Source organism: Schistocerca cancellata, chromosome 3 (assembly GCF_023864275.1).
Source record: "Schistocerca cancellata isolate TAMUIC-IGC-003103 chromosome 3, iqSchCanc2.1, whole genome shotgun sequence".
Taxonomy (NCBI): domain Eukaryota; kingdom Metazoa; phylum Arthropoda; class Insecta; order Orthoptera; family Acrididae; genus Schistocerca; species Schistocerca cancellata.
Genome location: NC_064628.1, coordinates 95897510 through 95915701, shown reverse-complemented (window position 1 = coordinate 95915701; position 18192 = coordinate 95897510). Strand labels below are relative to the sequence as shown.

Below are 18192 nucleotides of genomic sequence, written 5' to 3'. Positions count from 1 at the left end.
GCTCTGATTGCATTAACTCCAAACACATTCTCAGACGTACAGGACGAGTTCGTCAGTCATCTGGACAGATGTCGTGCATTTGGTGGAGGGCACATTTGGCATTTGTGAAATGCAAATCAAAGCTTTGATGCTAAACATAATTGCTGAAAAGTAAGCCCAAACAGGCATGTGAAAGATATTCTCTTGTAAAATTGTACGGTGGTTTTGAAAATAAAAAACTTTGTATGTGCAGGGCCAGTTTAAGGGCCAAGTGACAGAAGCTGCTGTTTGGGTGCCAGAGGTGCCTTAACTGTAAGATTTTTATGCTGAAGGTATCAGAGTTACTAGCAGCCACTTTGAGCGCCAGTCTGAGATTGGGCACTGCTTGTGTGGTAAAATGTTCTCGAACTGGCCCCGTGTACGTGCGAGTTAAAGTTTACTCCCCAATTTCCATTCTGCATAGTCTTGTGATATCGAAGTAATCTTTTTGAGACGTGGATGGGAATTTTTCTGCCGCACTAACACACCACGAGTCTTCACAGTGGCGCCCAGCTAGGTCTCGGAGTCTGTGTGGTCAGGCAGACGAGCACTGTCCGATCGCAGAAACTGTTTGGTCCGAAGTTTCACCCGCTGACGCTCGACGGTCTCTGTGCAGGCAGCCTGGCGCCTAGACGCCGGTGCTGGCCGGCCTGGAGGCGGGCGAGTGTCCGGCGGCCGCGCTCGCCTGCGCCTGCGCCTGCGCGGGCTGCGGTGCGTGGCAGTGGAGGCAATGCGCGCAGGCGGCGCACTGGCCGAGGCGCCTGGCGAGCGCGGCGCGCAGCTTGAGCGCGGGGCCCAGCCGCATGCCCAGCGCGCCCGTCATGTGCTCCTCCGTCAGCAGCGGCAGCGCGCACCCGTCGATGCGCTGCTCGCGGAAGTTCTGCAACACAGACGTTTTTCTCTTTATTGTAATTTCAGCACCTTTACAGAAAGGTAGGCCGGCAGCGGCCTATCTATGCCGCTCTTCGGCCACAGAAAAAAAAAAAATACATAAAACAGGAAGACATATAAACAAACATACACGGAGGATATGCGTTTAAAATAAATTTAGGCGTTCACGGATGCGCTGTTTGCATAAAAACGTTCAGCACTGTACACAACGGAGACACAGAGTATCACACGTGAACGGAAGAGTACTGAAGGAGAGACATTGAGTAAATGACGGAAAGACAAACACTATTACAGTGGCGACGATCTCCAGCGCACTAAAAACATACTTTGCACACGAAAAAGCCGGGGGCCTGCCAGAGGGAAGAGCGGAGGGGAGGAGAGAGACGGGGAGACGGCAGTGGGAGAGAAAAGGGGGGAGGGGAGAGGGTAATGGGTGTGTGGAAGCCCAGGGAGGGGGGATGCGAGGGAGAGAGGAGGGGGGAGGAAGTGAGGAGGGAGAGAAGGGAGAGGGTGCCCTGGAGGAAAAACCCAAGAGGGGGAAAAACACTGGAGGGGGGAAAAACATTGGAGGGGGAAAAACGCTGGAGGGGGAACGGGAGGATCAAAGCTGGTAGGAGGGGTAGATGGAGAGGACGGGGGCATCATCAGGGAGGGGGAGTTGGCGGAAGCCACCTTGGGCAAGGGTATGGAGTGTGGTAACATGGAGAGTGGGTGGGATGCAGGTGTAACAGCGACAAACACAGCAGGTGTTTAATACAGGGGAGTAGAGCGTGCGCAGTAGCCGGTAGATAAGCAGTCGGTATGGCATGCGTGGGGGGAAATGCTGAGCGCTGGAGCGGAAGTGCCGTTCTAAACTAAAGCCTGCGCTCACGATTTTTGTAAGTATTACGTTGAGTCCCGCCACGCTCACACTTGGAAGGTGATCATTCAGAAAGTTCTACTGTCACCTCTGCTTTTATTAAAGTCCGCATCACGTAGCAAGGTGGCCCAATTTTTAGACGTTCTGTGCATCCCCCTCCACTAGCCACTGACAACCAATAATATTCATTCTCTCCCCGAGTGGTTATCACCGAGTTACAGTAGCACAGCGAGAATCTCGCTCCTACATGTTGCACTGTTGCTGTACTTCGCGACAACCAAATTATTCATTCAGCTGTTAGGTTTTTTATTTTCTTTTTTTTTTTCTTGTAGCAGTATACCTGTGAGTGTGTATCTGTAAATGTTTCAGTGCGATTAGAAAGAATCAGGTGACGACAATACATGTGAAGTGCTTCATAAGCAGGTGAGAGGGATTATTTACCACAATTATAACTTTTTCAAACGTGAATTTCAAAGCACGTCTCCTACTGCTGACATTCGAAGACACAAGAACGGACTCGAGAACCATGTGGTGTCGGCAAGAGAACTGTAAAGGGAATTGTAAACGAAAGTGTCAGAACAGTAGGAACTGTAGAAAAAGTTGCTTTCGCGTCGCCTGGAAAGCATCAAAATCGCAAGGAACCTGTAACACAAATGGATGATTTTAACAACGATGTTTTAAAGTGCTCCACGTGAATGACGAATGCCCGACATAACAAAAATTTCTTACAGTTACTCAGGAGAAAATGGTTCAAATGGCTCTAAGCACTACGGTACTTCACATCTGAGGTCATGAGTCCCCTAGACTTAGAACTCCTTAAACCTAAGGACATCACACACATCCATGCCCGAGGCAGGATTCGAACCTGCGACCGTTGCAACTGTGCGGTTCCGGTCTGAAGCGCCTAGAACTGCTCGGCCACAGTGGCTGGCATGCAGGAGAAAATTGGCTTCGATGGTAAGTACTTTGTCAATGAAAAGAAATTAAAAGTCGGTGGTTCCAGACATGTTAAGAAGAGAGTTTTTAGTTCAAAGAATTGACATAGGTGCAGCACAAACTACACACACAAAAAAAGGTTTTGCATCACCTCGATTCCGAGAGTTCCGGAACTCGCACAGAAAATTGGAATAGAGATGAACTTAAACATCATTTCCGCCCTTTTTATTGCTCATGAAAACCACACATTGCTTGTTCTACTACCATACAGCGATATTCAGAGGTGGTGGTCCAGATTGCTGTACACGCCGGTACCTCTAATACCCAGTAGCACGTCCTCTTGCATTGATGGATGCCTGTATTCGTCTTGGCATACTATCCACAAATTCAACGAGGCACTGTTAGTCCAGATTGTCCATTCCTCAACGGCGATTCGGCGTCGATCCCTGAGAGTGGTTGGTGGGCCACGTCGCCCATAAACAGCCTTTTTCAATCTATCCCAGGCATGTTCGATAGGATTCATGTCTGCAGAACATCCTGGCCACTCTAGTCGAGCGATCAGCCTTTAAACTGTACTTCTAAGCTCCTATGTACACAAATTTTTACCATGTCTGCTGCTGGCAGATAAAATATTGCCTCTTACTTCATGTTTCACACATTTTACCTGTCTATATTTGGAATGTTAACTAGCCGGTTTGTATTTGCGGCTGCTAGATGGCACTTTTGGTATAAAGTTCACCTGCCCGTAATTGCTAACGCGGCGGCCTCAGTCTGATGCTACCACAGCTCAACATGTGGTGTAGCCCTTAGTGGCTTGCCTCTATGTTTTCTATTTTAATACTTTGTGACTAAAGCATTATCGCTTCATATTTAATTTATACGTGACATTCCAGTTTTAAATTCTGATAAAGGCACTCTTAGAAGTGGCCGAAACCTAGGTGAAAAAGACTTCATTTTCGCGACCGAGGGCTGCAATTGCTTTAATTTTACCTTGTAACGGTCGCTGACAACGCAGCCATGTTTAAAGCTTTATGTACTATAAATCTTCACTTGCGTGCGCTAGAAGGGATCTTCTGTATACGGTTACGGGATGCTCTTCCTTTAAAAAAACTTAAGCAAATCCATTTTTCTCCCGCACCTAGCTGAAGGTGAACATCAAGTGACAGACGTAGGTTACAGCTTACAAATATCCCACCTGGCCAACAAAGGAAAAAGAATTAACTTACTTGTAGAAACTGAAATTTATCCTCACAAGTGTGCATCCACAAATGACAACCTAAATGAGCGGAAGTAACTATGCAACAAAATTTTTCTAAGAAATTTCCGGAATTAGCTCATACAACCACACACTAAATACACTCGTGAAAAAAGAAAAACACTCCATTGTGAGCCGATCCAAAGCTTATAGTGGTTCTACATTATGTCTGTTGTATTATCTTTATTGCTTATAAATGTCACTCCAACTGTGCGTAAAATATTGAACATTAATTCGTTTATATAAAATGTGCTATATTATTTTTGTAACATTCAGTATAGTCACTACTGCAAATATTTAATAACCACACAGAACACTCGGCACATTCACGCTAAACAATTAATATTTTCTTTTTAGTCATACAGACGCTAAAATTAGAAATAGTATTTTCGGTGCCTGTAGAGTGTAGTCAAATTTAACTCTGACCATAGATATAATTTTCCGATGTAAACAAAGATGTCAGTCAGGAACATGGCAGATACGGCGCTCTTTCCGTGCAAGATACAAGTGAAAAAGCGTTTGTGCCATCTATAAATACGAAAATCGGAATAATAACAAGCAGAGTGGAACGTAAGTACATAAAAAAGTAATATATAGTAAATAGTCAACTAGCGGAACCGAGCGAGGTAGCGCAATGGTTAGCACCATTGGACTCGCATTCGCGAGGATGACGGTTCAAACCCGCGTCCGACCATCCTGATTTAGGTTTATCGTGATTTCCCTACATCGCTTCACGCAGATGCCGGGATGATCCCTTTGAAAGAACACTGCCGACTTCCTTCTCAATATTTTCATAATCCAATAGGACCGAAGCCTCTCTTGTGTGCCGCCCCCACCCCCCTCCTTCTCCACCAAATCAATCAACCAACAACTAGTTAAGCGCACAAGCTAAGCAAAATGGTTAGTTTTGTACAGACTAGCTGCTGCATATAAATTTCTCTCGAAGTTTTAACGATGTGCTGCTTACTGAAGATTCAAATATGTATCACGCCAATTGAAGATTGGTGATAGCCCGAAATGCATATTGACATAAATAAAAATACGAAGTGACTGCACGCTGTACTACTGAAAAAAATAAAGATCTAATAAAACAATAAGAATATATTTGAAAGCTGAAATATATATCCCTACCCATGAATTGTGTTTTTATTGGAGTTTTACTTCGCATTTCTTCCCTTTGAGCGAGGCAAACTCATTAGTTACGTCATTGAAGTCAAGTATATCATCTGTGGCGTATTGCATCAACGGATACCTAAATTTGTGCTTTCACCCATCCTTCATTTCAAGCAATTTTTATCATCTTCAATTTGCTGAAACTGCGTTCACTGGATGTTGCAGTCACATAAATATCTGCAAAGCTATTTCATTGTCTGGATAAGCATCTCTTAGTCCCAAAACAGTTGTTAAACAGTCTTTTTCCATTCCTTCTGTTTTTGGCCCCCGGTCATTTTTTGCGCACCTTCCTCTCTATTCTCACCCCCCCCCCCCCCCCCACACACCTTGTGCCTGTGACCTTGGCAGGGGCCCATCTCGCGCCGTCCCTTCGGTACTTCCCTGAACTGACTATGTAGAAATAGTAGTTGCAGACTTGCGGACGAAAATCGAAGAAGGAAAAGAAGACAACATAGAATAGTAAAATTAGAAGGGCCGAGAGAGGGACGGAGTAGCTGTAAACTTATGTCCTCTGTTTTAAGAGGATTTGGGTTTCAAAATCTGACATTTTAGGTGAGTGTTACCATAGGACGTGTTTCAAAACTACGATCAAGCCGATTCGTTCTTCGGCTCTTTCGAAACTTGTGAAGTTTTCTGTCGATAAACGTTACTGCAGCTGGTGGGGTATTAAACTATAACAAGCAGAAAGAAAATTAAACCCAAGGAAACTAGTAATTTTCTCGAAACTGAATAAACTGTAATGTAATGACCTAGGAACGTATACCGCCAAAGGAGAATGCACGTAAAAGGTTTCCGGAAGACACGCAAAAACTAAGATGGCATATTACAGTGATTAACGCTATCGTAATTGTAGTTTCGTAACTCTCTTTCCAAACTGTTGCTGACAGAAAGCAGTAATTGTGGTTTGAATTCTGACCACAGATCGGGTTTTATCCCGGCACACCACTGCGCGTTGACTTCCGCGGTCAAGGTCACCAAAAAGCGCCGACGTATACAAGAACGCGCATTCGGTGTGTGTGTGTGGGGGGGGGGGGGGGGGGGGAGGAGGCTAGACTTCTTTCCCAGTGCAGGAACTTCAGATTTTAAGAGAAAGTGCAGTGCTTCAGTGCTTTTTCTTATAAGAATTTCACCTTTCAGCGGTATGTTTTTAAAATGTATATATATATTCGTTTTGAAATGTTTTTACCCTATAGCCACAAAGGCGTAAGACAAGGGTGCAGCATTTCACCTACTTTTTAACATTTATTTAGATGACGCAGTTCGGAAATAGGAGGAGATTTTTAACGGAGAAATTAAAGGTTAACAGTAATTCCCGCTTGAATTGCCTTTTACATGCAGACTACACCACATTGCTGGCTTATAATGGTGACCTACAAACGGATTACATTTATTGAATAAGGTTCGCGAAGGTTTGATAAAAAAAGAAGACAAAATCAGTGGAGAATATTCTGTACCGACAAAAATTGTGATTAACAATAGAACAGGTTAAAAACTTTAACTATTTAAGTTGTGACTGCCATTTGAGTATGACTTAGACATACAGAAGCAAGTAACAAAGTTTTGGAATATATGTGGAACAATAAACAGATGTCTAAAAAAATAAAACAAGGAAAAAAAGGACAATGAAATGGCAGTTCCACTGCTTGTTTACGGAAGAGAATCGTGGATTATAAGTAAACGTCCAGAAAGTCGTACGCAGGCAACAAAGATGGGGTTTCTAAGAGCAGTAAAGGGATGCGCAAGAGCCGACAGATTTCGAAATTCGGGAAGAACTGCATATATTTAATACCCTCAATAAAATATCAGAAAATAGGAAAAACTGGAATGGCCAACTCGAAAGAATTAGTTGAGAAATATTCCCTCTCCAGATAAGATTTAAGACAGTTGGGAGAAGTAGTCAAGGAAAACGGAGGAAACGATGGATATCATACCAGGCAAAACGAAAAAAGGCCTAATGCTTGAAGTGAAGGAGATGGTGGTGGTGATGATGATGATGATGATGATGATGATGATGATGATGATGTCTGTCCGTCTTTGATTTTTAATTTACAGAGAACAAAACAGTCCTAATGCTTTTTTTCCCCTCATCTTTGTTTTGTTTCTAAAATACTTCTGGGTGAAGAGCAGAATACTGTGCCGCTGGCAACGCACACGTCGTCCATGTGGAGGGAATGGGATGAAATAACAATTAAGAAGTCCATCTCATTCACTGAAACACCGCTGACCAACTAACTGCTTGGCTTCACAATCTAATACCAGGTTTACATGTGTGTGTCTGCAGCTCGTTGTCTGCCTCTGGATCACGGGGACCCGGGTTCGATTCCCGACCGGGTTGGGGATTTTCCTATGCCCGGGGACTGGGTGTTTATGTGGTCATCATCATTATTATTCGTGATAAAGGCTAGGTTGGACTGTGAAAAAACTGGGACTTTGTACGGGCGCTGATGACCGCGCAGTTGAGCGCACCACAAACCCAGAATCATCATCAGGTCTGCATGTAATGAGTGTCTGCGCACTAGCCAAACGACAACACTCGCGTACAAAACCGGAATAACTCAGAAACTTCTGTATTGCAATAACTCCGTTGATCACCTAAGGATAACATTCTCCCAAATTCTGAAGTTCAATACGAAAACACGAGCAGGGGGCACTCCGCCTCTATACTACACAAAGGCTGTCGGCTGACCCATCGACTCTGCGAGCTCCAGATTGCTCCACAAGATTATTTAACATTCTGGTCTTCCAGCCAATCAGACTATGTAGCCGCATGCAGCCAATTTCCATTCCCTGCTCTCGTCCATCACGCCACTGCAAAATATTGCCTACTGCCTGCTGCCAGGTTTTTTTCCCCCAGCAGCTGCTTCGAAACATCTGCCGTCATAGGAAAATCACTCGCCCTTGAACCAGCCTTGTAGGCTTCCTTCACAATCCATTTAGGAAGATTAGGGAAAGACCGACGCATCAGCTCCAGGATGAATACAGCTGGCTTCTTCCAGAAACCGACCATGTCGTAGAAAGTAGTCACAAGAAAAGTTCAAAGGCGTGGTCCGGAAATGATATGTTACCAGCTCTGTACAGAGAGCACTTTGTAAGTGAAGTTCATTTCCCGAAGCCAGATCAGGATGAACAAGCCGAAGATCGTCAGCATCGCGGAGGTGGTTCACGGTCCTAATACCGTGTACGGTACTACGATTTTCTTATACATCATTGTCCTGTAAGCGGATTGGTTGTGGCAGATTAATGAAACACCTACGTCGCTTCCCAAATGTGTAAATACGAGAGTAAGTCAATTATTATACGCAATTTAGTTATATTTTTGTTTATTTTGGTAGTACTGTCGTTTTACGTTGATTGCGCATGCTTTATTTGTTGTTATACCTTTGCAGTTTTCAAGCTGCTAGGTTAGTTTCGTTATCGCTGCCGTGCTGTTGATCACGGCTGCTCCGCTGTGGTCGGAAGGCGTATCAGGGGCCGAAATTCATCGAAGACTTCCTGCACAGTACGGGAACAGCGTTTTGCCACAACAGAGTGTCTACGAATGGATTGAAAAATTCCGAAATGGTCTCACAAGTGTTACGCACGATGAAGGAGCCGAACGACCGTTTACCGCCACAAATGAAGAAACCATTGAGCATTCACGTGCAATGATTCTCTTAGACAGACGATTAACTACTGACGAAGTGGCACATCGTCTGCAAATTAGTCACGGTTCTGCCTGCGAAATCGTCCACAACAGACATGTGTTTCATAAAGTTTGTACAAGATGGGTCCCAAAACAACTCACACTGCTGCCGGCCGGTGTGGCCGTGCGGTTCTAGGCGCTACAGTCTGGAACCGCGTGACCGCTACGGTCGCAGGTTCGAATCCTGCCTCGGGCATGGATGTGTGTGATGTCCTTAGGTTAGTGGGGTTTAAGTAGTTCTAAGTTCTAGGGGACTGATGACCTTAGAAGTTAAGTCCCATAGTGCTCAGAGCCATTTGAAGTAACTCACACTGCTGCATAAACAAACGCGCTTGGACATCTGCAAAAAAAACAAAAGAAAACAAAAAAAAATTGGATCACAATGGTAACGATGGGGACAACTTTTTAGACAGGATCATTACTGGTGACGAAACATGGATCCATCATTACGGGCCGGAGAGTAAACGGCAGAGTATGGAATGGAAACATCGAAATTCGCCGTGCAAGGAAAGTTCAAGACCCAACCGTCCGCAGGAAAACTGATGCTTACAGTTTTTTTTGGACGGACAAGGTCCAGTACTGGAACATTATAGGGAAAGGGGTACAACAATAAACAGTGTACGTTACAGTGAGATGCTCACTGCCTGGCTAAAGCCTGCAATTCGAAGCAAACGCCGAGGATTGCTGTCAAAAGGTGTTGTGTTGTTGCAAGACAATGCCCGTCCGCATACCGCTGCCCACACTGCTGAAACGCTCCAGAAACTCAAATCTGAAGTACTGGATCATCCTCCATATAGTCCCGAACTTGCCCCTTCTGACTATCACTTGTTTGGTCCACTCAAACAGGCATTAAGGGGACGTTGATTTGCCTCGGACGAAGCAGTGAGAGAAGCGGTGCATTCCTGGCTCGCAGATCAACCGAGAACCTTCTTTTATGAGGGCATCAGGAAGCTTGTACAACGATGGACCAAGTGCGTTGAAAAGCGAGGAGACTATGTCGAAAATAATATTCTTGTAAGTTTCCTATTTGATTAAGATAACATTTTACAACTACTTTGCCGGCCGGAGTGGCCGAGCGGTTAGGGCGCTAGAATCTGGAACCGCGAGACCGCTGCGGTCGCAGGTTCGAATCCTGCCTCGGGCATGGATGTGTGTGGTGTCCTTAGGTTAGTTAGGTTTAAGTAGTTCTAAGTTCTAGAGGACTGATGACCTCAGATGTTAAGTCCCATAGTGCTCAGAGCCATTTGAACCATATAACTACTTCGCGGATAATAATTGACTTACCCTTGCACTTCTCTTATCGGACTTCTGCTGCAATTTCTGCTGATTTAACCCGCTAGAAATGTGGTGTCACCGCCAGACACCACACTTGCTAGGTGGTAGCCTTTAAATCGGCCGCGGTCCGTTAGTATACGTCGGACCCGCGTGTCGCCACTGTCAGTGATTGCAGACCGAGCGCCGCCACACGGCAGGTCTAGAGAGACTTCCTAGCACTCGGCCCAGCTGGACAGCCGACTTGGCTAGCGATGGTTCACTGTCTACATACGCTCTCATTTGCAGAGACGACAGTTTAGCATAGCCTTCAGCTACGACCTAGCAAGGCGCCATATTCAGTTACTATATGTCTTCTGAACAGATGATATTCTAAATCATGTACCGTCAAGAGCGACGTTCATAATTAATGGATTAAAGTTAAGTATCACACTAATTACGTCCGCTTTCTGAATTCTAATTCCTTGTCATGTTCCAGACCTCACGTCAGTATAGTTCTTCCCTACTCACGCCAGCCTGCGTGAGCTAAAACGCGTGCATTTCGGCCTCCTCTAGTAAAACGGTGTTGGCTCTTCTGCCAACACAACAAGAAACACCTGTGGTACGTAGTTATCTGACGGTGCGAAGGCGGCGGAGACAAAAAGGATAAGAGCGGCTCGTAGGAGCTTCCAGATAGTGCGTCACAATGACGGAAATTCCAGGCCAGCGGCGGCAGTCGGGGCACGCGCTTCCGCTTCCTGCGGGCACTGGGCTCTTCCGTCCCAGCGCCGGGCCGCTGGGCCGCCCCCACATCCGATTTATAGGCGGCCGACGTGACTCGCCTGCGGATCAGGGACCGCGTTTGGTGGGTCTGCCTGACCCAGCCGTGTGGGCATCCGCGGCCGCCTGCTGCCTTGAACGAACTGGCGAGCGAAAAACCGCAGATAAATAACTGGGCCGTCCAAAGAGACACAGATGTACATCAAGATGATGATCATCGTTTCAGTACGGACGTCTCTCTGGGGCTGGAAGCATTTTCAGCTGGTTATGTCCCAGAGAAGATTGATAGAGAATTTTCTAAAACCAGTCCACAAGGGATCCAGCTACAGGATGTGAACATTACAAGACTTGCCTATGCAGATGATGTAGCACTAATAAGTAGTTCCAAAAGAGAATTGATCAGAATGATGAAAAATTAGTACAAAATTGCTGAGAAAACAGGATTACTTGTTAACGAAGAAAAGACAGAACACCTGCCCATAAGTAAGAAAACCAGAAAAGATGCCCCTCTGACTGTAGATGGATTCAATTTCAAGACTGTTGACCACTTCAAGTACCTAGGAAGCATTTTTAGTAATAACGACAGAACAGATATAGAAATAGATGACCGTTTACCGACAGAAAACAAGACACTTTTTAGTTTCATCCAAATTCTAAGAAAAAGATCACTTAGCAGTAACTTCAAAATCCGCTTATGTCAAAAATGGTTCAAATGGCTCTGAGCACTATGGGACTTAACTGCTGTGGTCATTAGTCCCCTAGAACTTAGAACTACTTAAACATAACTAACCTAAGGACACCACACACATGCATGCCCGAGGCAGGATTCGAACCTGCTACCGTAGCGGTCACGCGATTCCAGACTGTAGCGCCTAGAACCGCTCGGCCACTCCGGCCGGCCCGCTTATGTCAATCGACCATTACACCTGTGATGTTATATGGATGTGAAACATTAATATTTAGAAAGAAAGATGAAGAAAAACTTGATATTCGAAAGAAAAGTACTAAGGAAAATTTTTGGACCTGTATACAACGAAAATAACATGGGATGGAGAATAAGAAGAAATGAAGAATTAAGAGGGCTGTACAAACACTGTAGTATCGCCGAAGTGCTCAAGAGGAGAAGGTCGAATTGGGCAGGCCATATTGCAAGAATGACAGAGAATAGACTACCGAGAATGGCATTCAGCAGAACAATAGAAGGAACGAGAAAAAGAGGGAGACCCAGAATCAGATGGCGGGATAACATTCGGGAGGACACAGTGAGGATGAACAGCAGCAGCAACTGGACAGACAGCGCATTGGACAGGCAGAAGTGGAAGAGGCTCATAGAGCAGGCGTATGGTCGATAAGGCCCTTGACACATGTAAAGTAAGTATAATATACATCGAAGAAGTACTCAAGGAAATAAACGAGTGGTAGCTTCCCTCACAGCAGCAGCTCGTGGAAGCACACCGTTTGGTTTGTGAGTTGACAGAGCTTATCGTAAGAAGAGACTTATTTTGGATTTCCTCTGTTTTCTTTACTGGACATTTTTTCCTGTTTTCGTCCCTCTAACTTCCCAAAATGTGGAAAGCAAAGAGCTTGCAGTAGAAGAGATGTGCTTCACAGTATCGATGATGAAAAATTGCTTGTAGCTCGTAAGGTATGCATTTTCGACCCTATGTTTACTGAGAGTTTTTTGCTTCTAGTATCGTGTACTTTAAACTGTATATGTTTACGCCATTAATTATGATACACCCTGTATAGGTGACGATGATGTCGTCTGGAGTGCCCTATAGAAGTGTGATGGGTCCACCCTGGTTCTTTATGCGCATAATCGACCTAACGTATAGGGTAAGGACCAATCTGCGACTGTTTGCTGAGGACGCTGTAGTGTACGGGGAATTGTCATCTTTTACAGATTGTAGAAGGATATAGTATGACTTCGACAGGATTTATGTTTCGTGTGATGAATGACAGCTTGCTGTAAATGTGGAGAAATCTAAGTCGATGCAGATGGGAAGGAAACAAACAATCCCATAATGTTAGTGGTGTACTGCATGACGCAGTCGTGTCGGTTTAACATCGCGACGTAACGTTGCAAACCGAAATAAAATTTAGGGAGCACACAGGGTCGGTTATAGGGAAGGCGAACGGTCGACTCCGGTTTACTGTGAGAATTCTAGGAAAGTGTATCTCGTCTATGAAGGAGACCGCATATAGAACACTAGCGCGACCCCTTCTCGAGTACCGTTCGAGTGTTTGGGATGCCCACCAGGTAGGATTGAAGGGAGGCATCGACGCAGTTCGGACGTATCCTCCGAGATTTGTTACTGGTGCGTTCGATCAATACGCAAGTGTTACGGAAATGCTCCTGGAATTCAAATGGAAATCCCTGGAGGAAAGACGGCGTTCTTTCCACGAAACACTACTGAGAAAGTTTTGAGAAGCGCCACTGTGACAGACCGCAGAACGACCATACTGCCACCAACATACCTCTCGCGTAAGAACAGCAAAGTCGACATAAGACGAAGCAAGGTTTGTGCTGAAGCATAAACTGTCGTCTCCCCTCATTCCATTTGCGTCTGGAACAGGAAATAGGAAAATGACTAGCAGTGGTACAAGGTACCCCCCGTCATGTACCGTATGCTAGCTTGCAGTGTATGTATGTACTTGCAGAATCAGATGGAAGATGCTTGTAGGACAACCTAGCAAAAGAGACGTAAAATGAATTACATTTGCGTGATATTATATCGACATATACAGGGTGTTCCGAAACTATCCGTTCAAATTAATGGAGGAGGTAGAGAACGTCAAAACAAATGTATTTCATTGACGAATATATGGTCTCCGAAGTCAACTTGTAATGTTAGGGAACATTCTGTCAGTGTCACTGACTGGGAATGTTTACTGACATTCAAAACTGCTCTGTGTACGGTACACGTGTTGGCAGAACTGCCGGGGGATGTACCTCTGAATGTTAGGCAAAGGATGTACTTTCAGCACGACGCCTTGCTGTGAGGAATCAGCTGAGAGTCACCTCCGGGAATCGATGGATAGGTCGAGGTGGCCCTGCGCCAGAGGCATATGAAACAGGTGATGTTCGACACCGTTATGGAAACAGAAGAAGGCCTCGCCGCTAGAACTGCCGTCATACTATTGCGAAAGTGCCAGGAACCTTCGAACGGAACGACAATCAATGGTCCGACGATGTACTGTGTGCATACAACCCACTGGTCGCGCATTCGAGCAATTCCTGTGAATGCCACTGTTTTAATTAGCTTGCTGAACTACCTTCTGTGTAAATCGTCCCTAGCATCAGAAATTGGCGTCAGGGACCATATGTACCACAACTAAATTTTTTTTATGCTCTCTATCTCAATTAATTTCAACGAATAGTTTCCGTACACCCTGCATAATCGTGATACTGCTATCCATCATCGTGAGTACGATTACATAAGAGAGAGTATGTGCAAAACTATACGCACAGTGGTTCTCTCAAGACTACCAAACAACTGAAGAAAGGCTTCGAATACTCGTCGCAATGTTTCGAAGCCTCACAGAATCGTTACAGAGTAGCATGCTGCGTGTCTGCATCCGCGCGCAACGGACTTAATGGAACAGAGCGTCGACGTGACAAACGAGCCGCGCATGCGCATAAACATGTGTAGCCCACCAGTGTAAACACTCTCGACTGCGCGTTAGCTTGTAAGCGGGCGAGCCTCTCCCACCGCAGGTACGATTGTAAAATACGTCTCTAAACACCGCCTAAGACGAGGGGGAGCATCAAATCCGTTAGCGCTCTCTAACGCGAGGGACGACACGTGTGAATTAGGATGGACGTGAGCGCCGGCGCGCGCTTACACACACACAAAACACCCGTGCTAGGTGAGGGAAGGGGTAAGAACACCCGGCTGCTGAATATAAATGCAGCAATTGGATTTGCTGAAGTGTATGGATCGCGGCGCAGATAGCCGCCGGCCGGCGAGTTAAGCACTTGTTGCGGCATCAGTCAGGCGCCACACGGGGGTCCGCAAGTCGCACGCGCCGCCACAGGGCGTCGCCGCAGTCCGGACCGACAGCGGCGCCGCCTGGGAATCAGATCCGACTCACCGGCTGATGGCAAACTGCTATCAAGTGCATAAAACACAACTGGGAATCACCTAGGCACATCTAGTAACAATACTGTTGGAACAGACAGCGGAGGAAACTCTTCAGACGTTTTTGTGTAACTGCGGCCGAATCACGAGGTAGTGTTAATGGACCATTGCTTTCACAATACATATAAATGACCTAGTTAATATCATCGGAAATTCCATAAGGCTTTCCGCGGACGAAGCTGTAGTATACAGCGAAGTCGCTGCACTAGAAAATTGTAGCGATATAGGGAAACACCTGCGGACGACTCTACATCTACATCAGTACTCTGAGGTAAATGGCAGTGAGTACGTCCCATTGAACCGGTTATAAGTGTTTTTTCCTCTTCTATTCACGTATGGAGCGCGGGTAGAACGATTGATTCAATGCTCGTGTGCGTGCAATAATTATTCTAATCTTATCCTCACGATCCCTGTGTCAGCAATACGCAGGAGGTTGTGGTATATCCCTAGAGTAAACCATAAAGCCGGTTCTTGACATTTTGTTAATACACTTTCTCGGGATGGTTCAAAAATGGCTCTGAGCACTATGGAACTTAACATCTGAGGTCATCAATCCTCTAGACTTAGAACTACGTAAACCTAACTAACCTAAGGACATCACACACACATCCATGCCCGAGGCAGGATTCGAACCTGCCATCGTAGCAGCCGCGTGATTCCGGACTGAAGCGCCTAGAACTTATGTGATCATTGCATTTCATAGCCCTACAAAGTGATGTACCCAAGTATTTGTATGAATTAGCTCATTGATATTATAGTCATAGGATACTAAAATGTTTCGTTTGTGGATTGCAAAATTTTACATTTCTGAACATTTAGAGCGGGTTGCCAATCTCTGCACCACGTTTAAATCTTATCAAGACCCTTTTATGAGGGCACATCAATCTCTGAATAAGTACCTTGTATTGGGTGTTTCAAAAAGGACTTTACAACTTTAAAGATTCATATAAATTTATTGAAAGAAGATACAGAACTGAGTTTAGTGTTATTTTGTAGGGAAACAAATCAAGTTTTTTTTTACCTTAAACTAAAGATGTTGTACGTGGCTTTCGTTAGTTATCCTGCACTCATCCCACCGGAAGTCAGTTTCTTCCCAGACTCGCTGTAGCATTGCAGGTGTAACTTACTCAGTGGCGGCGTAAATTCTACTACTAAGTTCAGGTGGAGAATCTGGCACAGGAGGTACAAACACGATATCCTTGATGAATCCCCATGAAAAAAAAAAAAATAGCGGTGTCAGGTCTGCGGAACGTAGGGGGCCATGCAATTGGCGCATCAATCCATTGAGCTGGAAAGCTGTCACAGAGAATATCCCGGACGTCAGCCAGGTAGTGGGATGGTGCACCATCTTGCATGAAGTAAACATTTAGTTCTCGATCATCCTGATCGATCTGTGTTATCAAACATTGTTGTAATATATCCAGGCACACTATTCCGTTGATGGTTTCTCTCACGGAAAAAAAGGGGCCGTACACTTTGTTCTTGCTCAATGCACAAAAAAACGTTCAATTTAGGGCTATCACGAACATGTTGCAATGTTGCATGTGGATTTTCATTGCCCCAAATCCTACAGTTACGTGTGTTAACCTTGCCACTCAAGTGGAAAGTCGACTCGTCAGAAAAGATGACTTTGTCCAAGAAATGTTCGTACTCACGTAATCGATTTAACACATCCGCACAGAAATTCTTTCGAGCAACTTTATCAGTGTCTTTCAGTGCTTTTACGACCGACAATCTGTACCGTTTCACATGCAAACTGTTCCTCAACACACGCCAAACAATCGTATGTGTGATTTGCAGTTCGCGAGATGCACACCGGGTCGATTTCATAGGGCTGTTGACAAAATGTTGTCTCACTCATTCAACGACATCGTCGTCAGATGTGCTTGGATGACATGGTGATTTCTCATGTCTTACCGAACACCCTGTTCCTACGTAACATTTATGCCGCTCATAAATTGTAGGCCTACTAGGAGAATCTTTAGCGAATTTGGTACGGAAATTACGCTGAACTGTTGTCGCCTACTTCGATTCTTCAAACCAAAACACACAGCTAGCTCGCTCGGGTCCAGTGAAGGCAGCCATCTTTAACGCAACTGCCACTAGCGCTCCTTACGGTTCGATTCGGCACTAGCGAACTACGCGAGACAAAACTTTATGTATTTCCCTACAAATTGACACTACAGTCACCTCTGTAGGTACTATGAATTGATTTATACGAATTTTCTAAGTTGTAATGTCCTTTTTGAAACACCCTGTATAATACAAGAACAAACGAATTTCGTGCAATTGGGAAGTAGTTCTTAAAGGTGACTGGCGTATACTTACACTTTTTACGTCGCCATTGTCCCAATCGAACACAAAAGTCACATTTTTATTCAGATTGCTGTAAAGACAAATGGTGTATGGATCGTCTCCTGATTTAGATCCTGTTCAAATTCTCCGCTAAACTACTGCTGCTTGACGAATTTAAATGGTTGGGCATCCAACATACAGTCTGCAACATCTTCCCATTACAGCAGAAGGTTAACTCGCTCCCGGCGGTGGATAGCAAATAAATTACTCCTTTCGAGTTAATGCTCTAATGAAACAATTCACGAAAGAAGTGTTTCGGTTACCTGTTTGAGAACCATACCGAACAGCCAAAAAGTGTCCACGATTAAATACTGCGGTTTAAAAATATATTGCTGTTGCCTTCAAGTATAATGGTCGGACCGTAGAGCAGTTAGCTTTCCCCACGTCTCAAGTATGATGTATATCTGAAAATTGTAGCATTCGCCGGGTGAACGGTGATTTACTGGTATGTATCACCTAACGGGAAGTACACGCACCTTAGATAATGGTCGCGCGAGATTCAGCAGTTCCTGGTAAAGAGGTGAGTGGCTGATGCTTCGTGAAACTGGTTTTGTTCACCTTGATTTCTGTTCCACGCCTTCGTCGTGTATGTACGACAGCTTTACTTAAACATGACAGCTCCCGGCAAACAAATTATTATAAAATATCTGTTAAACAAGAAAAATACTGATGTTTACGACTTGTAGTTAATAGATCTACTGCAGTGTGAGACAGCAACCGTACATGAATATAATAGGTATAAAACAGCCCCGGTTGCAACAAAATTTTACTTTTACCAGGTTTCGACTCCGTCTAAGGATGTCTATATCAGAAAATCCACAATTTCCTAAAAGGAAGTGAACAATTAAAA

At 44.9% G+C, this 18192-nt stretch overlaps 1 protein-coding gene across 1 annotated transcript in view; it reads right to left on the bottom strand.

Annotated features, from left to right (window-relative positions):
* Window positions 1-646: 646 nt before the first annotated feature.
* LOC126176138 (transcription factor SOX-1) overlaps window positions 647-18192 on the bottom strand; it is a 383045-nt gene continuing 365499 nt past the window's right edge. The window contains exon 7 of the mRNA XM_049923277.1: window positions 647-898. Within this exon, the coding sequence (XP_049779234.1) occupies window positions 647-898 (252 nt within the window). The remainder of the gene's footprint in view (window positions 899-18192) is intronic.